Source organism: Eulemur rufifrons, chromosome 19, assembly GCF_041146395.1.
Source record: "Eulemur rufifrons isolate Redbay chromosome 19, OSU_ERuf_1, whole genome shotgun sequence".
NCBI classification, from domain to species: domain Eukaryota; kingdom Metazoa; phylum Chordata; class Mammalia; order Primates; family Lemuridae; genus Eulemur; species Eulemur rufifrons.
In genome coordinates, this window is record NC_091001.1 from 107,718,978 (window position 1) to 107,744,578 (window position 25,601).

The 25,601-nt window shown below is 51.7% G+C and overlaps 1 protein-coding gene across 1 annotated transcript in view; it reads right to left on the bottom strand.

Annotated features, from left to right (window-relative positions):
- GREB1 (growth regulating estrogen receptor binding 1) overlaps window positions 1–25,601 on the bottom strand; it is a 64,525-nt gene that overhangs the window by 8,123 nt on the left and 30,801 nt on the right. The window contains exons 11-25 of the mRNA XM_069494748.1: window positions 24,992–25,120; window positions 24,167–24,292; window positions 22,509–22,706; window positions 21,606–21,786; window positions 20,116–20,311; window positions 18,576–18,712; window positions 13,310–13,649; window positions 12,412–12,527; window positions 10,561–10,760; window positions 9,133–9,222; window positions 7,222–7,850; window positions 5,380–5,482; window positions 3,946–4,104; window positions 2,859–3,001; window positions 341–502 (exon numbers count right to left, since the gene is read on the bottom strand). Of these exons, the coding sequence (XP_069350849.1) occupies window positions 341–502; window positions 2,859–3,001; window positions 3,946–4,104; window positions 5,380–5,482; window positions 7,222–7,850; window positions 9,133–9,222; window positions 10,561–10,760; window positions 12,412–12,527; window positions 13,310–13,649; window positions 18,576–18,712; window positions 20,116–20,311; window positions 21,606–21,786; window positions 22,509–22,706; window positions 24,167–24,292; window positions 24,992–25,120 (2,909 nt within the window). The remainder of the gene's footprint in view (window positions 1–340; window positions 503–2,858; window positions 3,002–3,945; window positions 4,105–5,379; window positions 5,483–7,221; window positions 7,851–9,132; window positions 9,223–10,560; window positions 10,761–12,411; window positions 12,528–13,309; window positions 13,650–18,575; window positions 18,713–20,115; window positions 20,312–21,605; window positions 21,787–22,508; window positions 22,707–24,166; window positions 24,293–24,991; window positions 25,121–25,601) is intronic.

A 25,601-nucleotide genomic window follows, 5' to 3' on the forward strand; every position in this document is an offset into this window, starting at 1 on the left:
CGGTGCTGGTGCCCTCCTTACATGGGCTATTCAAATAATTTTCACCACAAGCTTTTTCAGGAGTTATCATTGCCTCACTTTACAGGTGAGGAAACTGAGGCTCAGGGATATTAAGTGACAAGTCCAAGTGACACAACTAGTGAATGGTAGAACAAGACTGACACTGGAATCTGAGTGCCTCCATGCGCTACACCAGCCTGCTCCAAGTTCAGTCACCATGTCGGCGCCTCTGCTCTGCTCCACATGCCCCAACTTGTCAGGTGGCTACTGACTCTGGTGCCCCAGCTCGGGGACCACATAAAGCCACTTAGATCTGCCCCACCGCGGCTTGGGCCAGTACCTTGTCCGTGACGAGGGGCAGCCGCATGCTCTCCAGCTGGCCCCCGGGCTGGCTGAAGACAAAGTGGTGCTCCTTGGACTTGGGGATGATGAAGTGGAGCTGGACCTCCTCTCCTAGCATGGAGTAAGAGAAGGCGAAGGCATGCAGGCTGGACTCATAGAGCTGCGGTGAGAGGGGAAAGGACAAAACTTGTCATCAGGGTCCGCCTTGCTTCCCAGAAGGTCCCAGGCCCCTCCTGCCACGACACCACGCAGGTCACAGCCGCCTCCACCCCATAGTGTGAGAAACCCACAGCGTGGCTCCAGTGCAAAGCACAGACACCCAAGTCTGGTGACGGGGCCAGCACGCCCAAGGCCACGCACACAGCACAGCCTGCTCCGTCCGCAACCCCGATGGTGCGGCCCCCAGCCACGCCACGCAGGCATCAAGCCCTCTGGAGTCTGGATGTGACCCGGCCTGTTGTGGGTCACAAACTGCAGCATGCATGCTTTAATTCTCACAGATGTATTTTTCTGTCCTAGTTATCATGCGCAGCAGCGCAGTAGTAAGAAGACAACTGCATCTGCTCACACACTTTCATAACACTGCGTGCCAGGCCCTGTTCTGTCCCTTTCATGTCCTGATTAACAGTCCTAGGAGAGGGTACTGTCACCATCCCCATTTTGCAGATGTGGAAACTGACACTCAGAGGTCTTAGGCTCAGTTCTGTCCCCATGTCTACCAGCACTTTAGCCACTTCCTCCAGCCTCCACTTACCAGCCACCCCCCACTCCGGGTCTGCACAGGCTGCTCTCGCGTGTGGCCTGCAGCCCGGCCTTGCCCACGGGCGTCCTCTCAGGGCCCTCCCACAGCCGCCCTCCCAGCACGTGCTCTGGGCTGGAGAAAGGCAGACCTGCGCACAGTGGCCTTGAACTCCCACGGTGGCCGCAGCCACACAGCCCTTCGGCAGCAGAGATGAGGGAGAGAGAGATTTGACTTGGGGGAGAAACAAAGGAGGATGCAACCGAGAAGTTTCACAGAAAAGGTCAGGGGAGCCCTGGCAGGTGAAGGAGATGGGAACAGCATGAGCAGAAGCACAGAGGTGTGGAGAAGGCCGCCCGGAGGTCACGTGCCCTCCATGTCCCTCACCCACTGGTTCCAAGTCCCTGCACCTGCCAGGTGTGCTCCTCTCTGACTACGGCCCCCAGACTTGAGCACCCCCTAAACACAGGCCAGGTGTGGCCCAGCCTCCCAGGGTACAGGCTCCTGGTCCCTCCCACCCTGCACTCTGCCCTCTGTTAATGCGGCCCAAGGGTACAAGGCCACAAGTCACCGCTGATGCTTATTGAGATGACTGGGACTCACATTCTCGAGTCCTTTCCAAGTCCCTAAATTTCAAAATCAGGAGAATGTCTTCACATATATTTTTTTCTGCCTTGAAAGAAAAACTCTGTCTCCAAGAAGAAAGAACCAGCCTCGGAGGCCCCTGTACGCCTCCACGTGGCTGTTAAGACACTCGTCAAGACTGCAGCTTTGCCTGTATCTGGCTCTACCCAGTTCTCACTGCAAAAGTCCCCACCCCTCCTCATGGTACCTGGGCCTTGGTCAGATCTCTGCCCGCCCTTCTGGCCTCCTGGCCTGAGTCTACCCGCCCCACACTTGGCTCCAGTGACACCCAACGCAGGTCACTTCCTGTCCCCAAGACCCGGCCTCCCCTCCTCTGCACAGGCTGTTCCTTCCGCCTCGGCCCTCGGCAAATTCTTACTGATGCTTCCACATCCTCTGCTTCCCGCCCAGATAGATTTCATTTATAAAATGGGGACAATGAGGCTTCAGTGCGAAATGAGAAACTAGAGGGGACAGTTCCTAACCAGTGCACCCCGAGTGGATTATAGGTGTGGCTTCAGGTGACCAGCCAGGGCTGCAGGTCGCTGGAGCTCAAGTCGGTAGCCTTGTCCATTTCTGTGTGTCTAGGACAAATATTTTCTACCATGTAAAAAGGCTGGGAGGGACTGATCCATAAAAAGTGATGGGCACACTGACTGGCATGCAGTAGGTGCTCAAGGAATGCAGAGTCTGCCCCTTATCAATACAGTTCCTATGCTCTTTTTGCCTCCTTCAAGTGGTTCTGAAGTTCTGCCGCCGTGCACATCTCCATCCCAGACTGAGTCTGGAGGATGGGGACAAAGCGTACTCGTCTCCTTCGTCTCTGCGGCCCCTGTGCCTGCTGCACCCGACTGACTTCCCAAATCGCTAGGGCCGGAAGACAAGATGACCTCCACAGCCAGGAAACCTGGCCACTGATCAACCTGCGACCCCAGGAGAACCACTGTTCTCTGGCGTCAGCAATAATTTCAGACTATTGAAGGGAACCGAGGATGCAAGCAGACCAGAAGCAAGGGCTTCCAGAACTCTCCATTGTCCACTCTGGAATGAAAACATGAAAGAACAGGGGAACAAATGACGTGGGCTGCGGTCAAACACGTGGGTGGACCCACGGCCAGCGTGAGCCAGGAGAGGCCTGGCGCCCGGGGCCTACCTGGTAGCGGGGGTGGAAGCCCATGTACTGGTGGCATTGCTCACAGTGGTGGTACGTGTTATACGCCGCGTACTTGGACAGTCTCATCCGCGCCGTCTGACGCCGCATGTAAAGGTCCTCCGGCTTCCGGGACATCCCTCTGTCTGCACCAGATTCCCCAGCGTTAAAGAGCAGCAGGAAGCAAAGCAAATATTTCATCCCCCGCCTGCTCAAGCCAAAACTAACTGGAATGCCCCAAATAACCAGGCAACAGTGTGGTCACCGAGGATGGCCTCTCACCGACCTGGGCCCTGAGGGGAGGCGGCTCACCAAAGGAAACGACAAAGTCTCAGTGGGATAAACCGACGGACTATTCATACGGTGTCTACGTGTGGACCTAAGTGACCACAAGTCACCAGAAGACAATTTAAATCAATTGTCAATACTGTCAATTGCAATACTTAATATGCAAATATCATATTGCAGGTGACTTGCCCTCATTTTTTCAAATGACGAGGCAGGACTAAGGTTAACACTAAGCCTTCGCTAGAGACTGGCCAGTGAGGAGGACCCCAGTGGAGGATCTACTCTGAAAGCAACAAAGATAAAGTTGTTGGTTTAAACTGGAGACTGGCGAGTCTCCCACTGCGTTTGCCAAACTGTCCTAGCGCACGTTATCGTCACACCGGCCCCGCCACGCCGCGGAGTTCTGCGCAGACGCAACCCCGTGGAAGCCGGGGGTCTGGCAGGCAGGGAGAAAGCGAGAGGCTGAGCGAGGAGCGCGAACACGTGTACAACTCCAAGTTCATAAGTAAACATGCACGCCTTCTATCCTCTATTAACCAGAGCCTGTGGAAAATTCTGACTGTGACAAATCGGCAAGCGTGTTGTTGCCACCACTCGTGCTTCCTGAGCAGCATGTCTTTCTTTCACGGTTCCGTGGCGGCCCCTTGCTCCTACAGGGAGGGGTGATCTCAGTTCTGCATGGGGTCTCGCTGGCTGATTCACCACGACTAGACTTCATTCCTAACATGACTCAGCTCCCCCCTCCAGAGGCTTTGCCCAAGCACTTTGGAAGGAGGTGGAACAAGGGATGCAGAAGTCTGACCTTCACTCTTCACGCTCTGATGGTGTGAACAAATCAGGCTGGCGTCGTCGTACTTGGGGTCGTGAATGATGTAGTCAAAGGGCAGCTTCTTGAACAGCTCCAGGTCTGGCCAGGAGTCACCGAGCTGCACGTAATGCCAGTCCGCATCTTCCCTGAGGTCTACGAGATCGACAGAAACAGAAATGTGTGACAAAATAGGAAGTAAAAATGACTTACCGTCATGTGTCCCTTAACAGGACACGTTCCGAGAAATGCAACGTTAAATGATTTTGTCATTGTGCTAACCTCATGGAGTAGACGTACACAAACCTAGGTGGACAGCCGACCACACACCTAGGCTGCACACCTGCACAGCACCTTACGGTACTGAGTGCTGTCGGCCATGGTAACACAATGGTAAGGATTTGTCTGTCTAAACATGGAAAGCCACAATACAATTAAGTGGCACTTACCATAAATAGAGGTTACAGGACTGGAAGTTGCTCTGGGTGAGTGAGTGTGAAGGCCAGGACGCCACTGTACTCTGTTGTAGACTTTATAAACACTGTACACTTAGGCTACACTAAATTTATAAAAAACATTCTTTAATAATAAACTACCTTAAGTTTACTATAACTTATTTACTTTATGAACTATTTTTTTAACTATTTGACTCGTTTGCAATAACACTTAGCTTAAAACAGCAACACATTGTACAGCTGTACAGAAAATGTTTTCTTTATTTACATCCTCATTGTATAAGCTTTTTTATATTAAAAACATTTTTTTTTTTTTTTTTTTTTTTACTTTTTAAACTTTTTGTTAAAAACTAAATCACAAACACACGCATTTGCCTAGGCCTACACAGGGTGAGGATCATCAACATCACCGTCTTCCACCTCCACACCTCGCCCAGGGGAAGGTCTCCAGGGGCAATAACGTGCGTGGAGCTGTCATCTCCTATGTTGCCCCAAGATATGGACCAATGTGCTCAGTGTCCATGGAGGAAATCTCCTGAGTCCACTTTCTAGAGGCAACAGTCACATCTAGTTTAATTCCAGCTGTGCCACCCCCAGCCTGGCTCCTGAGCACATTTGCTACCAGGAAAGGGGAATAACAATGTCAATCCCACGGTGTGGCACAGGGGACTTAGGTAAAGTCTCTAGCTTTACATTTTATGTAATTTATGTAAAGTCTCTAGCTCAGTGCCCGACACACAGAAGGTACTCAGTAGCCATGACTTCCGTAATCTTATCCCCACAAAGGCCTCCGAGGTACCAAGGTGGTGTCGAGAAAGACAACTACAAGGAAAGAGTAAACAGCAGCCCTCTCGGCCCCTGAGACAAGTCTGACCATGAATCGGAGGATTCCATCTAGAAAGTGCAACAGAGCGAAAGTCACTTGAGAAAGTGATGAAGGCTTGGACGCCCGAGTGTCACCAAGCAGATAACTCACTGATGTTGATCTCTTCCTCGTCGTAAACATCCACTTCCGTCAGCCGGATGAGCATCCTGGACAGGATGCTGAGGAACTGCAGGTAGGCGCCCGTCTTCCCGATCTGCGGAAACGTGGCCATCAGAGCCCGCGGTTAGGAATCCCATCCACGGCCAGGCGCGGGCTGACACCTGACGCGCCTGGTGCCACCCACCTCACCTACACCTCCCGCCATTAAAACAAGAGCCCGTGGACGCACAGACAGTGGAGGGGAAATGTGGCCTCCAGGACCCTGGCAGGTGGAGAGATGGACTCCCGAGAGCAGGAGGCCTGTCTGTCTACACAGCATTGCAGATGTGCCTCCAGATTTCAACCAGTCACGGCCGTTAAGCTGTTAGAAATAGGACTTAATCCCAAGCTGAAGAAAGCTTTCTTAAAAAAAAAAAAAAAAATGCACTGACAATGAAAAACATTATCTTAGGAATCTTGAAAATTGCAAATTGCTCTTAATACGTCCATAGCAGGATAATACAATTCATTGTACAAGACGTAAAAAGTTGGCATCTTTCTCCTCCTAAACTCAGGAAAGAACGATTTTTCCCTTCTTCCTTCTCTTTCTTCCTGTGTCTCAGAGCCCCTTGTTCCCTCAGCCCAGCACCAGGACAGCACATTGACTACTAATCCTCGTTCCTTTTGGTTACAACTGACTAGAGAAGCACCCGTGGGCTGGCCTGGGATCCTCCCCGCACCCACCCCGTGACAGTCACTCCAGGGATGCACTTTCCAAGTACAGGGCCTGGTGCCGGTTCACAGCCAGAAACTCAGCAATTGTTAATGAATGAAAAGAACTAACTTTAAAGAGGAAAAATATGACATACAACTGGGAGGAGTGGGCTTCAGAAAAAAATATTTGCAATACATATAATAAACAAAGGACAAAAATCTGTAATATCTAAAGCACTCCCACAAATCAATAAGAAAAGGCCAAATGGTCTAAAGAAAAAGCAAACAAGAGAAACAGCCAGAAAAATCACTGAAAAATGCCAATGACCAAGAAATATATAAAAATACGTCAAATCTTACTAATAAAAATATACTATTTTTCACCTATCACACAGGCAAAAAGTTTACAGATTGATAACATCCAATCCAACATGAGGAGCAATGGAGACTCCCTGTTAAGAAACATTTTCTTTTCTCACATTTTTTTTTCAATTAGAAAAAGTAATAAAACATAATATATAATAATATGTTTCTTATAAGCTCAAGAAACACAGAAGGATATGCAAGCAGAGCACCCCAGAGCCCAGTTCCCAGCCTCTGCTCTGTTCTAGAGAGCCAAGCCAGATCCACAGTCCTCCTCCTCCTCCTCCTCCTCCTCCTCCCCCTCTTCCACACACACACACACACACACACACACACACCCACCCCACTCTAGACACTCACGTCCTGGAGGTTCTGCCACTTCGAGAGGTGAAATGGACTTTGCTTGTTAGGGAACTGCCGTGAGCTGGGGAGGGCTGACAGGGGGAAGCAGAGCCCCCACCTCACTGTTAACAGGTCACCAGACCTTCCAGAGCTGAGTTTCTGATTGTTAGCGAGCGTGCACAGGACACAGGGGGCCCCGTGATACGACACGGGAACGCAGAATCGTAGCCTGAAGGCAGAAGCAGCACCCAGAGATGTCTCCCCTCCATCCCCTCCATCCCACGAAGGAGAAATGGAAGTCACCTGCCCACCCTGGGCCATCAGAGAAAATCCCGCCACGGGAATGGCAAAACAAGAAGTGGATACTGCCCGCCCCAAGACTGCCTCCAGGTTTGAGCACGAGGCTGGTCCTGGGGGGCTGTGGGGGACACGCACCTGCGGGGGCCCGCTGAGCAGCAGCCTGCGGGGGTGGAAGCCATCCACGCGGCCCTCGGCCCGGTTGCCATAGTCCATGTGGCTGGGCCGGGGCACGGTCCACTGCCGATAGTACAGGGACTGCTCCGTGGACGTCATCGTCTTGCTGAGCAGGGGGCGGAAGGAGCTGGCCCACATGACCGAGTGGGAGGGCAGGAGCGAGGCGGCCTTGGGCAGGCCGCTGCCGTCGGTGGACATGACCATGTCGTACACAAGCTTGGGCAGGAAGACGACAGGTGGCTGGCGGCAGGCCTTGGTCATGGAGCACTGGGAGGCCTGCAGGACGAGCACACCCGTGGCAGGTGCCACCGACGAGGAGGATGAGCCCGAAGAGGACAGCTGGGAGGACGACGAGGTGGCCAACACTTGGACGCTCCTCTGGCAGGGCCTGAGGCCACAGTCAGGCTGCGGGGCCAGCCCGGGGCTGTGCCTGCTGACGACTGACAGTGGCCCCTGTCCCACTCGGGGCCTCTGTTTCTCACTGGGGGCCCTGCCCTCTTCTGAAGGGCCGCAGGGCTGGGGTGACCTGGCCTGCTCCGGCTGGGGGGGCCCCGTGGGCTGGGCCGAGGCCTCGCCGAGGAGTGCCGAGCCTGAGGAGAGACGGACCTGGTTGGCACGTCCCGGGATGATCTGGCCAGAACATCCTGGCTGCTCCTGTCTGTGCCCCGGGCTCCCTACACTGTTTCGGGCAAACATGCCGGTGGCCACAGCCTTAGGCTTTTCCGACTGCCCCTGAGCCGACGGCTCGGAGCTTCCTTGGGTCACAGAGCTCCCGGCCGGGCTAAGGAGGCCCGTGCTGACCCCATGGGGGACATCTGTTAGGGAGGCCCCGCCACCTGGCTCACTGCCCTTCACGGCTGCCCCAGATGCCCCCAGGCCAAATCTCCTGGGGGGCTCTGAGCTCCCCTCGCCCCAAAGCACACAGCATGGACTCTCAGCCGCCCCCCAGCCACAGCCGGGCCCCCGCCCGCCCGCAGGCCAGACCACCACCGCTAGGCCGCTCCCTGCGTCCAGGCCCTGCACACGCTCAGGCCCGGGCCTCTCTCTGCCCGTGGTTTCCTCCACCTGGAACTCCTCCTCCAGGGCCCCGGCAAGGTCAGCTGCTCCCTGAAACCTGGGGTGACCACACCCACCCCGGAGTCTGCCCTCCACTCGGGACAGAATTAATTACGTCTTCACATGTGGAACCGTAACGCTTCAAGTGTATGAAAAACTACTGAGAATGATAAATTCCTTGAGGCAGGGTCTGTATCTCATTTATCTTTAAACGCCCTGACTCAGATATAAGGTAGGCTCTCGATAAATGCTTTTGGCAGGAGGAGGGGACATTGTTTCAAGTACGCAGGTCCTGACTGCTCTTGGAGACCAAGGGACGCCTCGGGGCAGAGGCCACGCGAGGCCTTTTACCCACACTGCCCACTCCCTCCGCCAAAGCGCAGTCCCGGGCGAGGGGTCACGTGCTCTTGCTGCCTTTTGTTACTTCTCCCCAGCGAAGTCTCCCGTGTCTACTTCCCTCCACAAGAACAGCCGCCCTCACACCCCTGCCCAGGGCAGAGCGATTCCCGACCCAACAGCTTCGTGGAGAGGCCCGAGGGAGTCCCCCAGCACAGCGAGGACTCTGCCCGCGGCCGGCCACAGCGAGGGGCAGAGTCCACGGCTGTCCCCTGAGAACAGTGCGGCTGAGCCCTGCAGCCCTGCCCAGAGGCCTCAAGGTCCCAGATCCCAAGTTCCCTGAAACATTGACCCTCCACTGCATCTGGGTCTTCACAGATTCCTTCTCTTTCCAGCTCTGATGGAAAAATAAAGGGTCAGCAAACAGTCCTATACCTCTCATTCTCTGAATCCTCAGAAGACGGTCTTAGGGAGACTCACCGGACGCCTTGGAGGAGAGGGACGAGGATGCAGAGTCGTGGGAACAGGATCGCTCCCTTTTCACGGGACTTCTCTTCTCCGAGGTGGAGCCTGTTGCAAAACACACACACTGGAGATGCATCGTAATCACCGTCCCTTACATTTGCCAGGCACTTTACAGTCTGTAACATGCATTCACACGTATCATCCCTCCATCCATTCGTTCATTCGTCTGCCGTTCCCCAGGCACCCGGCACTGAGCAGACAGGCCCAGTGAGGTGCGGCCGCAGACGGTGGATGAGGTGGGGGACAGGGCCGGGTGGCCCGGAGGCAGGAGCGGGGAGAACTGCTGCAAGTGGTGCCGTCTGGCCCGGGTCCTGAAGGGCTCAGGGGCTCCCAGGTGAAACAGAGAAGGAGAATCCCACAGGTGAGGAGGGCGGCCCGGCCACCACTACGAGTCTAGTGTGGGCAAGTACGTTGGGCGGGGGCTGGGGCCCGAGAGGTGCAGTGAAACTAAAGGGGGGTCGTGAGGTGCCAGGGAGTCGTGCCGCGGCACCAGGGAAGTGGGAGCGTCTCGTATCAGGCTTGCGGTGGTGTCTCTGAAAGACGGCCCTGGGCCGGCAGCTCTCTCCAGCCCCATTTTACAGATGAGCAAGCCGAGGCTAGGAGAGTTCCCACAGTCGGGAGACAGAGGAGAGCGACTGCAGGCCTAGGCCATGACCACGTCCATCTCTTTCCACCCTGCCACACTCCACGACTGCTTTGTACTTATTGTATTATTGGCTTTTTAGTTTTCCTCGCCACACTGTTGACTACAGCCAAATGCCTTGCAATGTTCTTGTTCATGTGTCCTATTAAAATTATGGCATCAGATTTTAAGAGTCTGCAAATGAAACTGGCCTGTTTTCATAAATCTCAGTAATGGACAGCACACTGTTGGTTCACAGAGGAAATAAGCAAATTCTACACCAGGTAGGACTCCACCAACATGAACAAAGCATGGACTTGAACTCTAAGAAATCTCGATTGTTCTTCCTATTCTTTAAGAATTCTAGAACTAGGAAGAACCTACAGGGTTTCCATCTTCTCATACCACCAGAAAAGAAAGGGGAGGGAGCCAGATCTGAACTTGGTGAGGGCTCTGCCATCTCCCTCATCAAAGATCAAATAACTGCCGCCCCGAGCTGCTGCCCAGCAGGCAGGCCCAGGACCCTGCTGAGCTGCTGCTGTCAAAATAGCAAGAACTGAGATCAAGCGTCCCAGAACCTCCCTTACCTGGCCCGTGAGCACGCATCACGCACAGTACCGCCTGCTTAAGTGTGTCGTGGCCCAGTGGAAAGCAGCCAGGCCCACGGACAGCTGTCTACACAAGTACAGGAGGCTTCAGAGATCAGAAGCCGAGGAAGATGTGCCAGCAGGAACTCCCGGCTGAGGGCCAGGCCACCTCACCTTCCGTACCCAGCTCCTCGTCCTCATTGTCAGTGCTGCTCAGCTTCTCCGCGTCACTCTCCAAGGCCTCGTTCCTGGCCCCCTTCTCCAAGGGGACCTCGCTGCTCACAAAGTACGCAGCCAGGCCCAGCTCCTGCTCCAAGGCTGTTCTCACCAAGCACGAGGAGTTTATCAAACGCAGGTCACAGTACCGCAGAGACCTAGCGGGACACAGAGGAGGGCATTTATCACGTGCCTTCGACAGATGAGGAGCTGCTGGCGGTGCTAAAGGCAGTGGTGACCAGGACCACACCCTGCCTTCCTCACTAGGACCCGGGGACTGGTGCGAATGGGAAGGCCAGCAGCTCGGGGGGCACCGGCTGTGTACTTGGTCCTGTGTTGCAAGGACTTTGGGTCAGACAAAAGTAGAGCTTGAAGCCCAGCTCTGCCACTTCCTAGTGATGGAAATTTCAACAAGCTGCACAACTTCTCTGAGGCTCTGATTTTTCCATCTGAAAGATGGGAACATATAATGGCTATCTAAGTGCATTGCTGTGAAGATTAAATGAAATAAGTGGATGTTTAATTATTTAATCAACATTTAACATGTGCCAGGGTAGTAGATGCTGAGATATGACGGCAATTGAGGTGACACCAACAAGAAATGACATCTATGAGCAGCAGAAGAAAGAACCCCCTGGGTCCTGCAGTAGAAACACAACCAAAGCCCAGGGCTTGCAGGGGGCAGATGTGGGTTCCAATCGGGCTCTGCAACTTACTGTTCATGTGACCTCAGGCAAGTGACCTTTCATTTACCCAACTATAAAACAGGATAGTGACACCACTGCTGCAAAGAGCAAGTGCTATGTTAAAAGACTAGCACAGACCACAGCACCTGGTACAAAGAAGGTACTCAGTAAATGCTAAAATTTTAAATACATTAAGATACTGTCTTAGTCCTTTAAGGAGTTGAGGAGTAGAAGAATTAATCCATGTGAAATAGCAACAACCAAGGTCAAATGTTCCAAAGCCTCCTTTACCTGGTCTGTGAGCACACAGCACGCACAGTGCCATTTGCCTGAGCGTGGTGTGGCCCAGTGGAAAGAAGCCAGGCCCACCGCCAGCTTCTCTCAGTACTGGAGTAAACTCAATAAACACCAGTTTCTTCATCAGTAAGATGGGACTACTGAAATGCTACCTTTCCCCAGGGCTCAGGTGAGAATAAAATGAAACAAAACATAAGAAGAATCTAGGACAGTGGCCAGCACCTAACAGGAACTCAATCAACGTCAGCTCTTAACATGCTGTTACACAGGACAGATGTGCAAAGGCCCCGCTGCCTGCCCTCCCCCACGGATACGTCTGAAAGCCAACCTGTCACTGCTAATCCAAGCGACTGCCTTCCAGGAGACCCAGGGACTCCTGTCCTAGTGGCTGCCTGTCGGTGTGGAGGCCTAGAGGCCACCAGGAGACACTGAGTGGGTGTGTGGCTGAGATCTCCAAGGCTGTGATGGCGTCAGAGGAACACAGCCTTTGAGACAGTCCCCTCTTTGTGCTGGAAAAACCAGTTCCAAGCAGCAGCTGTTGTCCCCCTTCCCAGAACACCTGCACCCACGCAGCCGGCAATAGCCCCTGGATGAGCCCAGACAGTGGCCCTCTGAGAGTCAGAAAAAGCTGCCTGTGACTCAGATGCATTTCACTGCCCTCTGCTGGGAAACTATCACAATAAACACACAACCCACGATGCCTATGAGCGCAAATGGCACCACCTGCAGTCAAGCCACCATACCCCAGCCTGGCACACTTGCCCCAGCCGGGGCCCAGGTAGCCAGCCCCTCGAAGCCCACCAGGGGCATAAGCCCCTCCGCTCACCTCGGCAGGGACTCCCCGTGCGGGTCCATCCCACTGAAGATCAGGATGCAGGGCAGGCCCTCCAACTCCAAGTACGTCTGAGGTCTCCACTCTGCGTCCTCGATCTTCTGCCACATCTGCAGATAATTAAAAAGAAATAAAGCCATGAGGCTGCTTACTTCCCAACTGGCCCAGCTCCAGGGGAACCTTGACGTCCTCCCACGGACCTGAAGCCCTCAAAGTGAGTCCTATGATAAAAGAGGAAGCTCTTCATGCTGCCCGTAAGCTCACTGTCCACTTCACCACTGTCCTTTCAGCCGCCCAGAACACGTCGTGGGTGCTCAAGGGTATGTTACTGACTGATGCTTTGGGAGAAAGTACGTGTCCTCAGTTGACCCTAATGTCTTCTATTTTGTCTTCTCAGGATGGTGTCATGCCTTTCATACTTTCCCCTTCATTTATTCAATATTCCTTCCGTAACACTTTTGCATTTTCTGTCACCTGCAGGTTCAGTAAGAATCCACTGTGGGCCAGGCACTGTGCTAGGCTTTGGGGAGCTGAGATGGGTGGGGGTGGCCCTGTCCCCCAGGGGGAAGCAGTGGGGTGACAGGCGGGGACCAGCACCGCCCATGGGAGGCGTTGGAGAGGGCACTTCCAGAAAGAGGAGAAGACATGGAGCTGAGTTCTGCAGGCAACACTGTCATCTAAACAAAGACAAGGACAAACGTGCTCCCAGGAAGCAAGAAAGCCATGCTGCAACCCCGAGGACTGATGTGGCAGGGCAGTGTCGGGTGCAAGGGTGGCCAGGATGGCTGGCCCCGTTAAGCAGTTTCTTGCCCCTCCCCGGCCCTTGTGGTCCCCTGGGCGGGTCCCCAGGCATCCCGACGACCTCCCGCCCCTGCGCACGGCGCCTGCCTACCTTGAGCTGCTTCACGAAGTGCTTCCCCACGGTGATGCCAGAGCTGGGGGTGCCCAGGATGATCTCGAAGTGCTCCTCCAGCGCCAGGCGCGCGCGCACGTGGGCCAGCCGCTCGTAGGCCACGGCGGCCAGCGGCGAGCAGGGCACGCGCAGCAGCACCATCAGCCCGTGGCCGCAGGGGCACTGCTTTGGGGAGCTGAGCAGGTTCTGCGTGATCTCCAGCGTCTCCACCGACGTGTAGTTCTTCATCTGCGGGAGGCCGCTCACGGCCATCAGCGCGGCGGCGTAGTGCTGCACGAGAACAAAGGTCCTGATCACCGCGCTGTGCAGGCGGGGGAACCTGCAAGGAACACAGAGACACCGCGCCGTGACGGCCTCGCTCCGACCCACAACGTCCCGAGACCCCGGCCCTGCGCGGCCAGCAGCGCCAAGACGTCCTCGCTCCGGCGCAGGCAACTCCCCAATACGAACGGTGGCGTTGCCTTTAGAAGCTGGTTATTGGAACCCTGATTAGAAGCCTCCCTTAGAAACCAAATGATAAGGTCCTTTGTTTTTTCCAGCTGGGAAACAAAAGCTGAAAGAATTCATCCAGCAGACCTGCCCTACAAGAAATGTTCGAGGAAGGAAGTTTTTCAGATATAAGGAAAATGATACCAGATGGAAATCTGGATCCACGCAAAGGAATAAAGAACACTAGAAATAGTAACCATGTTGGGTAAATGTAGAAAGTATTTTTCTTATTATTTAAATAGCTTTAAAAGGTGATTATCTAAGCAAAAATAACTTATTGTAGAGTTTATAACATATAAGTAAAATGTATCCAACAATGTACAAAGCCTAGGAGGGGAGAAATAGAAATATACTATTGTAAGAATCTTACACATAAAGTGGTGTGATATCACCAGAAAGTAGACTGTAAGTTAAAGATATATACTATAAACTGTAAAGCAGCCACTAAATATCACAACAAAGAGTTACAGATGACAGAGAGAGAAAAAATAAAAAACAGATGAGACAAACTGCAAGCTGGTAGATTTAAACCCAGCCATATCAATAACCACATTAAATGTAAATGGTCTAAACACATCCATTAAAAGGCAGAGATTATCAGATTGAATAAAAAAGCAAGACCCAACTATAAGCTGCCTACAAGAAACTAAATACAAAGACACAAAGAGGCTGAGTGCAGTGGCTCATGCCTATAATCCTAGCATTTTGGGAGGTTGAGGCAGGAGGATCACTTGAGGCCAGGAGTTTGAGACTAGCCTGAGCAACATAGCGAGACCCCATCTCTACAAAAAAAATTGAAATATTAGCCAGGTATGATGGCACACACCTGTAGTCGCAGCTGCTTAGGAGGGTGAGGCAAGAGGATTGCTTGAGCCCAGCAATTTGAGGTTGCAGTGAGCTATGATGACACCACTGCACTCAAGTCCAGGCAATAGAGTGAGACCCTATCTCAAATAAATAAATAAGTAAATAGGCTAAAAGTAAAAGGATGGAAAATTATACCCAATGCTAACACTAATCAAAAGAAAGCTGGAATAACAATATTAATATCATATAAAATGGATTTTAGAACAAAGAGTAATATTCTTTGGGTCATTTCATAATGATAAAGAAGTTAACTTATCAAGAGACACTTCATCAAAGATGATATACAAATGGCAGATAAACACATGTAAAGATACTCAACATCATTAGTCATTGGAGAAATTCGAATTAAAACTACAATGAGATACAACTTCACAAATATCAGAATGGCTAAAATTAAAAAGACTGACTCTACCAAGTGCTGGCAAAGATGTAGAGCAACTGAAACTGGTGGGATTGTAAAATGAACCACTTTGGAAAACAATTGGCAGTTTGTTAAAAAGTTAAATGTACATCTCCCACATGACCCAGCCATTCCACATCTAGGTATTTACCCAAGAGAAATGGAAGCATATACCTACACCAAGCCTTGTTCATGAATGTTCAGAGAAGCTTTATCAGTAATAGCCAAAACTGAAAAACAACCTAAATGTCCCTTAAACCAGGAAATAAACAAACTGGTACAGCCATGCAATAGTATTCCATTCTACAATGCTAGTCCCCAAAACGAACAAACTATTGATACATGCAACAATATGAATGAATCTTAGTATAATTACACTGAGAAAGCTGACCAAAAAGGAGTACATAGTGTACAAATAATTTCATTTATATAAAACTCTAGAAAATGCAAACTATAGTGTGAAAGAGATCAGAGGAAGGAATGACAACAGGGCAGGAGGAAATTTTTGTTCATTATCTTGGTGGTGGTGAAGATTTACCAGTGTCTACATGTGTCAAAATTCAAATTGAAGACCAGACATAGTGGGTCACACCTCTAATCCTAGCATTCTGGGAGGCCGAGGTGGGAGGACTGCTTGAACTCAGGAGCTTGAGACCAGCCTGAGCAATAGTGAGACCCCATCTCTACTAAAAATAGAAAAATTAGCCAGGCATTGTGGCATGCACCCATAGTCCGAGCCACTCAGGAGGCTGAGGCCGGAGGATCGCCTGAGCCCAAGGAGTTTGAGGTTGCTGTGAGCTATGATGATGCTACTTCACTCTAGCCCAGGGTGACAGAGTGAGATTCTGTCTAAAAAAAAAAAAAAAAAATTGGATACTTTAAGTATGTGCAGTCTCTTCCATGTCAGTTATTCCTCACTAAAGCCGTTGTGTTTTTTTTTAAAAAAAAAAAAAAAAAAAAAAGCATTTGGAGGCAGAACTGGTGCCCAGCTCCAAACAGCACCCACAGATCAGGCACAGAAATGTTCCCAGCTGTGGCTCAGCAGAGAACTAGGCCCATCCTTAAGCCTTTATGGTAAGGCCCTAAAGCACGGCAGGTGCACAGACAACATACTGGAATAAAAATCAGGGTTGCTAAATGTCTAGCTCTTTAAGTCGCAGTAGGTTTGTGTCAGATTTGCAGCCCTACAAGCAGACTCCCCAGCTGTGTGCCGGTGTCTGTGACACACGGTGAACTAGCAGTCTGGCCGCGCACACGGTAGCAAGAGGAGGTGAGCTGTGTTCTTACCTTTATCTCCTTCCATTCAAATTACCAGTTTCAAGAGTTTCCCAGACACATGATTCCTAGGAAAGGCAGCAGGGTTCGGTGGGAAGAACATCACGCCTGGCTATAGTGCAGCTGGCCACAAATAGGCTGTGTGAACTTGGGCAAATCACTCTCCCTCTCTGGGCTTCAGTTCCCACAATTCTAAAATGAGGTGTTTGGGCTACATTACTCCCAGAAGTTCCTATGATTCTCCATATCTCAGCAACCTAGGGTTTGATACTCCCTTCTCACGCAGTGGAATGTACGAATTTGATCTCTACGCAATACTTCTAGTTTAATAAAGGGAAAGGGAGAAGAGAGGGAATTGTGATGATGGCGGTGGAGGTGGCAGCGGCCAACAGGAGCCTGTGATGTGTGCCAGGTATTCATTTCATCCTCAGAACATCTCTGTGCGGTAGATATGATCGTCCCCATAGGGAACTGAGAAATTGTCTGAAAGTCTCACAGCTGGTTAGTGGTCGACTCAGGACTCAAACCCAGGAGGGATGATTTTGGAGCCTGAGCTCTCAGCGTGCAACCTACTGAGGTGCACGTGTACTTTATCTCATGAAACTCTCATAAGCTGCCACTAGGAAAGCGAATTTGTTCTGCAGGTGAGGGTACGGAAGTTTAGACAGGCTAAATGATTTGCCAAGGCCAAGATGTAGCAGCACAGTGGTCGAGCCTGGCCTTCACGAGTTTGCCAGAGACCTTATATGGCTTGGTGGTTATGCAGTTTTGGAGCCAAGTGACCAGGGTTTGGGTCCAGCTTTGCTATAAACCCCCCATGTGACCATGGGTAAAGTGACCTAAGTCTCAAGTTTCTTCATCTGCAAAATGGGAATAATAGTATGTGCTACTTCACTGTGCAGCTGTGAGGATGGTTTTAGGCAATAACCGTAGGGCACCAAGCCCAGAGCCTACAGCACCCTAAGCACCCTCTGTGCTCGCTGCCCAAAGGGAAGCCAGGGAGCTGGCAGAGCACGGGCAAAGGCTGGTTCTCTGAGCCTCGATGTAAAATCTCAGAGGGCTTCCTCACTCAGCAAGTTGATGAGAGCTCAGCTACCAATCCATGAGTTGGAAAACCAGCCTGATTAATCTCTGTCAGAATCACGGATTTGAAAGGTATCTAAGAGACTTAGTTTCTCAAAGGGACTTCTGGGGAACACTAATCCCATGAGCTACTGGACATCTCTAGCCGTCTGGAAACTTACAGCACACATGGGCACACTGACAGCTTTGAGAACGCTCATGGAAAAGGAATTCTTTTCTTAAATGTTCAAACACATTTCACTATGGAACCCCTTTTGGCTTAACAGCTACTAGTATCCAGCCAAAGCAGTTACCTTGGAACACAGCTTGAGAAACACATGTCTAGTTTAATCCTTTTGTCTGCAAATGGGAAGAACGAGGTGCAAGGAGGGGTGGGCAGGGACGGGCTCGTGCCAACGGTCGATGCAGAGCCGCACTTTTTGCTTTGCGCTAGACAGTCTATGAAACTTGGCCTGGCTTTACCACGTATGGACCATGTAGATGGTGGCGATGACTTAGCCTCTCTGAGCCTCAGTTTCCTCATCTGTAACGAGGTCAATTGTTAAAAGGGCTAGCTGTGCAGTCAGAATGATCCAGGGTTCTCACCCAGTTCTGTCACTCACTAGACAGATGCCCTGAGAAAGTTACAGAGCCTCTCTGAGCCTCAGTTTCTCTATCCGTAAAACGGGGATAATAGTAGCAACTGGTCAGAGAGGGAGTGAGGACCAAGACAATGAAGTAAGATTCACAGAATGGTGAACGGCACAAAATAAGCACTGAATGGATGACGTGCATCAGAAATAAAAATGAGGCCAACTGTTACCATCACTCGTTTCCTTTAAACCTTTGGTGTCTTACCTCCTATTTTCCTACCTTCCATGGATGCTCAAACACAACCCCACATGCCAGCAGATTTCTACCCATTCTCATCTCTAAAATTTTCTGGAGCAACTACATGACAAAAATATCACTGACCCAAAGAGACTCAAACACAGAAGAAATAAACCAGGGTCACTTTAACGGAGAGACTGAGTCACAGAGGAAGGAAGGGAGGTGAACGCCCCTCTGGGAATTCCTGGGTTGGCTAAACACACCTCAACTTGCACATTAAGCTACTGAGCACTTCCAGTACCTTCGAAGAGAGACACGTACCTTTTTCCTAATGCAGTGACCATGGCCTCAAAGGAGCTGTCGCATCTGAGCAAGGGAAGGCTGTGTCCTGAAAGGGTGGATTCGATAAACTCTGACAGCCCGAAGTACTTCTTGTTTTCATGATACAAGTCCATTCCCTAAAACAGAAGAGTGTCAGTCACTCAAACGTTGCATTCACAGGATGGTCGGAGGTTCGCGTGCCAGGCCTGCGACAACCTGCACGGGCATCTTGATCTAATTGTGCCAACTACGCCGTCCCTTGGATGGCATTTGATAAATTTCTTTTGTCTGCAGACCCAGAGCAGAGAGCATCCCATGCTTTAAGGATGATATATTCCCATCAGTCAAGCATTTCCCATTTCATTTGTTCCCAACATCTTTGCCGAGAAGAAAATTAACCTTATCTTTGATTTTAACATACAACTTTGTTAAAATTGCTTATTTCCACAACCTTACGCTAGTTTTAAGACTAGGCAAATCAATTATATCCATTATCTTGCATTCAGTTGCTGCTAAAAATCAATAGAAATAAAACATACTTATGTAGCCAATTTTACTCACATCAACATAAAATTTCAAAGTAGGGGAAGGTTGTTAAATACAAAGGTGTGAACTCTACCCCCGAATAGCACAATGGCTAAGGGCCAGGGCCATGGAGCCAGCGGCCTGGGTCACATCCTGGCTGCACCACTCGGGCTGCCTGGCCTTCAGCAAGTGGCCCAAGCCTCCATTTCACTTTCCCCATTTGTCAATCAGACCTCACCCTAGCACTTGGCTCTGTGCGAGTTCCCGGCGCGAGGCACTTCTAGCAGAGCCCCCGGCTCACGGCAAGTGCCACAAAGACACAGGCTATCATCTCGCCCATTCTGAGGCTACAGGACTGAAGCCAAGCATCAGTTATTTTTAAAAGTTCCTCAGGTGATTGTGAGGCACTCCAAAGAAATCAAGAATTTTATGTTTATTCCTTGTGTAATTAGCTAGGATCCAACCACCCAGAATTCTCAAATTATCAGAATTGTCTTAGTCTGTTTTCTTTCGATGAGATGATGCCAGGTGATAAACTAAAACTAAACTCACCAGGTTTTGAGGATGTATGTTCAGTTTGAAGGAGGACATTTTGAATCTCGCAAGGATGCAGAGACAGGAAAAACGGGAACATTCCTAAGGCTTCTAGGTACACTTAGAGTCACTCCATATGGAGGCCAAATCCCCACAGCCCTCGAGGGCTCTATCTGCAACAGCTGTATCTGATGCCACGAGAGCAAACGTTCAGGCTGCTCAAAGAGCCACAGCCACTAGAGAAAATGCCAAACCAACTGCACTGCTTTGCGAATTCTGAGATGCGGAAGCCAACTGGTGTGTTGCAAGAAGGTTTCCAAAATGACAAAGAAGGGTTTAAATCTAACCCTGGGTTGAATCAAAGATCCAAGGAGCTGGAACCCACTGATCCCCAACCACGCTGGAGAAGATTTTTAGTAAATGCAATTTCTCCAAACTCAAGCACCGCGCCACCCCAAGGCCAGCGGCCCAGGGCACTCACGTTGCTGTAGGAGGCAGGCCAGTGGATCTCGTTGTAGGGGCTGATGAGGGTGTGCTGCGTCTGCAGCGCGTACGGGAAGGACGTCACGTGCAGCGTCACAATGTTGGGGGCCTCCTTCACCTCCCTGCAGTTGAGCAGTCTGTCCACCCATCCCACAGACGGGTCACTTTGAGAATAGAGGTTATGAACAGCACTACTGAGGGAGGAAAAGAGAAGAAACAATAAATGGAATTACTAATATTGTTTTATAATTTTACAAGCATAAAGCAGTTGAATAAATAATTCTTGACTTTGCCAACAACTATACCCATGACTAGGACAAGAAAAAAAAAAAAAGACTAGACTTCAGGTACCTGCGAGGGACTCCCCTGATACTCATTCCTTATGAAAAATTCACCTGGGGGAACAGTATCTATAAAGGATTTCTTACGAGGTACAAATCCATCCACTCCTCCAGAACAGTGATTTGTACCCAGGAGTGTGAAGTGAATTGTATTTTCACCTCTGGCCCAATCTGTGTATTTATCTCCTTAGATTCTCTTCCCTAAAGTCCTTCTGACCTTGAAATGGCCAAAGAGGATATACAATGGCAACTTCCATACTAAATTTAAAAGGCAGCATGAAAGGAATGGAAAGCAGCTTAGACAAGGCGTCTAGAAGACGGGCCCAGCTCAGCCTTTCTCTGCGAGACAATGGCCTCAGCATTCTCTGCTTTAAATGTGGGGGGTGGGAAGAAACAAATCAGTGCTTAACCTCTTGGGTGGCAGGCAGCCCCTCTGAGAAACCTACCCCCAAAGTGGATGTTCACAGTACAGCTCTTTCTGTAATTTCAGAATGTCAAACTTCCCCAAGGCCATACAAGGACCCCAGGTGGTACACCCTTCACCCGGGTGATCCTTCAGGCCTGGCCAGCCCTAAGTGTCTGCGAGTACTCTGATAACCAAAGGCTTTCTCCGGCATCAGGCCCACGAGCCTCCTTCTTCCTCACCTACATCAGTGGCAGCGTCTGAACACACAACCCCAAGGCCGGTCTCACAGCGATGATCATGGTGAACTAGAAACCCTGCCGGTGGCCACCAGGGACCACGGTACTGGGAGGGGCTGGGCTGAGCTGCTCCCGTCAGGACCCCACACTCCCCCTCACCATGCACCAAGTGGCTCCCCGTCACTGAGTGGGCTACGGAGAAAGAGCTCCAGGGCATGACTCCCAGCCCTGGGCTGTAGGCCTGTCCCTGCCACCAACAACTAGCCCCACCCCACCACGCGACTCTGAGCCTCCATGGTGGTAAATTTCAGAGGCTGCAGTAGATGATCCCTGAGATGATTTCCAGCGCTAAGATTCTAGAAAACATCATGGCATCTGCTTATAAGTACCAAGCCCTAACACCATCCAGCTTTTCAAGACTTGTACCCTCAGCCCCAAGTAACATTCACCTGTATCATTTCAAAGAAGGAAAACATCAACCCGTCATATACCAAGTCACTCTAACCTCACAAGGTCCCAGTGGGCATGGTCGTGGATTAGGACAAAAAGCGTGTGTGGATTCTGGAAGGAGTTTTGCAGAAAGGCCTTAAATTTTGTCTGTGCCTCCGTGTCGAGCTTCAGAACATGCTGCTCTACCCTCTGCCTGGTCATATGTTCCTTGTCCAGGCCGAGCTCCAGCAAAACCCCTGCAACACCGTGAAGATAGGTCAGCAGCCCCACAGACACGCTCCCCAGCTCCCACCTGCTCAGACGGGGGTTTTCTGCACAGCAGGTGCAGAGCTGGGCCTGAGGCTTCAGGGACGCAGACAGCAGAGACCAGTAGGGAGGAGACTCCCGTGCATGTGACAGCCACGCAACTGCTCCACACAGGAGCTGGGGCAGAGGCAGGCTGTGCCTCAGCTTCACTGTGTGCACAGCAGCCCACCCAGGGGCACCCACAAAGCTGGCTGTGTGGAGCAGCTGGGCCCAGCCATGGTGAGGCTGGGGGGATGGAAAGGTCCCACCACCAACAAAGTCCCTCCCTCAGTCTGAATGCCACAGGGCCCTACGTTACACCACTGCAGAGCGAGTCCTTTCAGTTAAGACCTTGACTCTCTGTGTATGTCATGTCTACATACGACATCCTTGAAGGAACAGGGAAAGCACGTTCAGCGGAAGCCAAATAACAACATGTAGTTAGTGGTGGGACGTAGTAAAAGTTTAAGTCTTGGCTTTACCGTCAACAGATTCTAAAATCTTGGGCAAGTCACTGTCTCTGACATCAGTTTCACAATCTATAAAATGGGAGCAATAACACTTGTCCTACCCACTCTGTAGCAAAGAATGGTGTTAATGTCCAAACGTGAATTTAGGCAGATGGAAGCTTCTCCATGCAGGCCACACAGCTTGTCCCCAAAAGGCCCCGTACCTGAATGCCAGACATGGAAGAGAGTCTGCTGGTAGGTCACTTCTGAGGGTGGAATGCAAATCAGAAAGTCCACCTTCTCGAAGGATCCCAAGTCCAGATTTTGAGTGCTGGAGTCCGCAATGGAACACACGTGGGAGAGGAGCTTCTGGGCCACAGCCAACTGGAGCGGCCGAATGCCATGCGGCTCCAGATGGTAACCTGGAACCAGACCCCAGCGTGCCAGTGAGCGCCACAGCAGACAGCTACCGCCTGGCCTCCGGCGTGGGAATCAAACAGCGAGCCCCAGCCCAGGAGGAGATGGACCCACGGGCAAAGCAGTGAAGGAAAAGAAAACAATTCATTTATCAAGTGTCTGCTCTCAGCCAGGCACCGGGTAGTCACTTTACACGACTTTCTCCATTTGACAATAAAGGTACAAATCACTCTCTTGGGGAACACAGAGGAGACGGTGACCTGATCTGCCTGGGGGGACCAGGAGCCCATCCCAGGGTAGGTGATGCTGAGACTGGAGTTTGGAAAAGGACTGCAAGTTCTCCAGAAAAGAGGAAACCATCACAGGGCTTCAGGAACTTGCTATGAATAAAGAATTTCAGCAATTCATTTGTAGGCAGGAAATCAGCTTAGAGAAATGTACTCTCTCAGGAATAGTGTATAGATGCACATTTCAGGATAAAATGAGATTGTTGTCAACAAAGACTAAACATAAAATTAGGTATCAGATCTACTTTGATACGAGGAAGATGCCCTAACTCGTGCATGTGCCTCTGACACTGTTATCCAGAACCCCAGAACCTTGGATGCTGCCTCACGTGGCCAGACCCAGGTGCATGCGCCCCTCCCACTCATCAGTCCCTGGGCACACCTATGCCCCCGCCCCCACTCCCTGAGCACACCTGTGCCCCCGCCCCCACTCCCTAAGCACACCTGTGCCCCCGCCCCCACTCACTGAGCACACCTGTGCCCCCACCCCCACTCCCTAAGCACACCTGTGCCCCCACCCCCACTCACTGAGCACACCTGTGCCCTGCCCCCACTCCCTCAGCACACCTGTGCCCCCGCCCCCACTCCCTAAGCACACCTGTGCCCCCGCCCCCACTCACTGAGCACACCTGTGCCCTGCCCCCACTCCCTCAGCACACCTGTGCCCCCGCCCCCACTCCCTCAGCACACCTGTGCCCCCGCCCCCACTCCCTGAGCATACCTGTGCCCCCACCCCCACTCACTGAGCATACCTGTGCCTCTGCCCCCCCAGCACACCTTTCCCCTCCTACTCATCACTCCCTGAGCACACCTGTGCCCCCGCCCCCACTCCCTCAGCACACCTGTGCCCCCGCCCCCACTCCCTCAGCACACCTGTGCCCCCGCCCCCACTCCCTGAGCACACCTGTGTCCCCACCCCCACTCCCTAAGCACACCTGTGCCTCCACCCCCACTCCCTGAGCACACCTGTGCCCCCGCCCCCACTCCCTGAGCACACCTGTGCCCCCGCCCCCACTCCCTCAGCACACCTGTGCCCCCACCCCCACTCACTGAGCACACCTGTGCCTCTGCCCCCCAGCACACCTTTCCCCTCCTACTCATCACTCCCTGGGCACACCTGTGCCCCTGACCCCACCCCAGCACACCCAGCACCCTGGGCAGCTCCTCTTATCACTCACTTGTGCACACCGGTGCCCCGCTGACATCCAGGGACGCTGCTTTAGTGACAGAGGCAGTGAGTGAGGAAGGAATATGGCCTTGATTTTCCTGATGAAATTTTTCCAGCAAAATGTCAATGTCACCCTCTGCCCAAAACATAGAAAATAACCAGAAATGGGTTTTCTATCTCAGTGAAATTCAGCAAACATCTACAGAACACATGTCGGGTACGGTCCTGAGGCCCAGAGTAATGGAAATACGGGTGACATGGCCTTTCCTGTCCATGAGGATGGGACACATTAACAGAGTGAGTCCCACCAGACACGGCCAGTCCTCGGGCAGAAGGAAGAATGATATTAGAGGACAGAGAGGAAGGTTCCAAGCCCATCAGGGAAGCAAGGGTCCAGCCCACTTTCCAGGGAACAAGAGAGGAGTCTTGAGAGGTGAGTCGCCGGGCAAAGAAGGGGGAAGGGTCCTCACTGCACTGAGCACAAGAGGAGCTCCCCACAGGGGCTTCGAGCAACTCAGAGGGTGAGGGAGGGAGCGGTGATAACAAGGAAAGGTAGAGAGGGACAGGCACAAGGGCCTTGTCTACCCTAAAGGGACAGAACCCCCAAGGTCTCCCCCACCAGGAGAACTCTCCAGCCAGAGCAGGAAGAGACAGCCAGACAGAAGCCACGGCTGACGTGCAAGGAGGACAGGGACATAAATGCTAGTGCACAGGAGACAGGGAGGGCCCCGCACATCAAGATCAGCCGAAGGCGGGACGGGCAGAGACCAGTCTCCCACCGCACTGAGCTGTCTCAGCCACTCATGCGTCTGCACCTGTCTCAGCACAAGCCTACCTGGGCAGAGGCTGCTAAAAAAGGCCCCCAGTGAGTCCACTTTCCCCGTAACCAGCTCATAATTGACTTCTTTCTGGTACTCTGCCGGGGTGAGAAGGCTCTCAGAAAGAATCCGGGCTTGGTATTTTCCTGCAAAACAACAATAATCTTCACTGGGACCTCTCTTTTTAGAATGAGCATGAACTCTTTGATGACAAGATCCACACCTTTCTCTCTCTACCCGGCAAACCCAGCACACACCTGGCCAAGAGCAGGTTTTCGAGTTTGCTAAATCAACCAATGGTGTACAACCTCCTGTCCCAGGTGAGCAGGGTGAGATGAGGATCCAAAAGGCCAAGATCACTTACAGAGAATCCAGCGCGTTGGCTGAGGACGTGTCTCCCCCACTAGTCATGTGAGCCTGGACTAGTCACGTGAGCCTGGACTGGTCACCTAACCCTTCTAGACCCTCGCCCGGAATACGTGGCTAACGGCAGCGCCTACCTCCCAGGCCTGTTGTAAGGTGACACAAGACAGTGACGCCTGACACACAGCAGAGGCTACGGGTTTATTACTGAATGTACTAGAATTAAGGTAAAGAATTCATAAAAAACAGTGAATTTAGGATCAA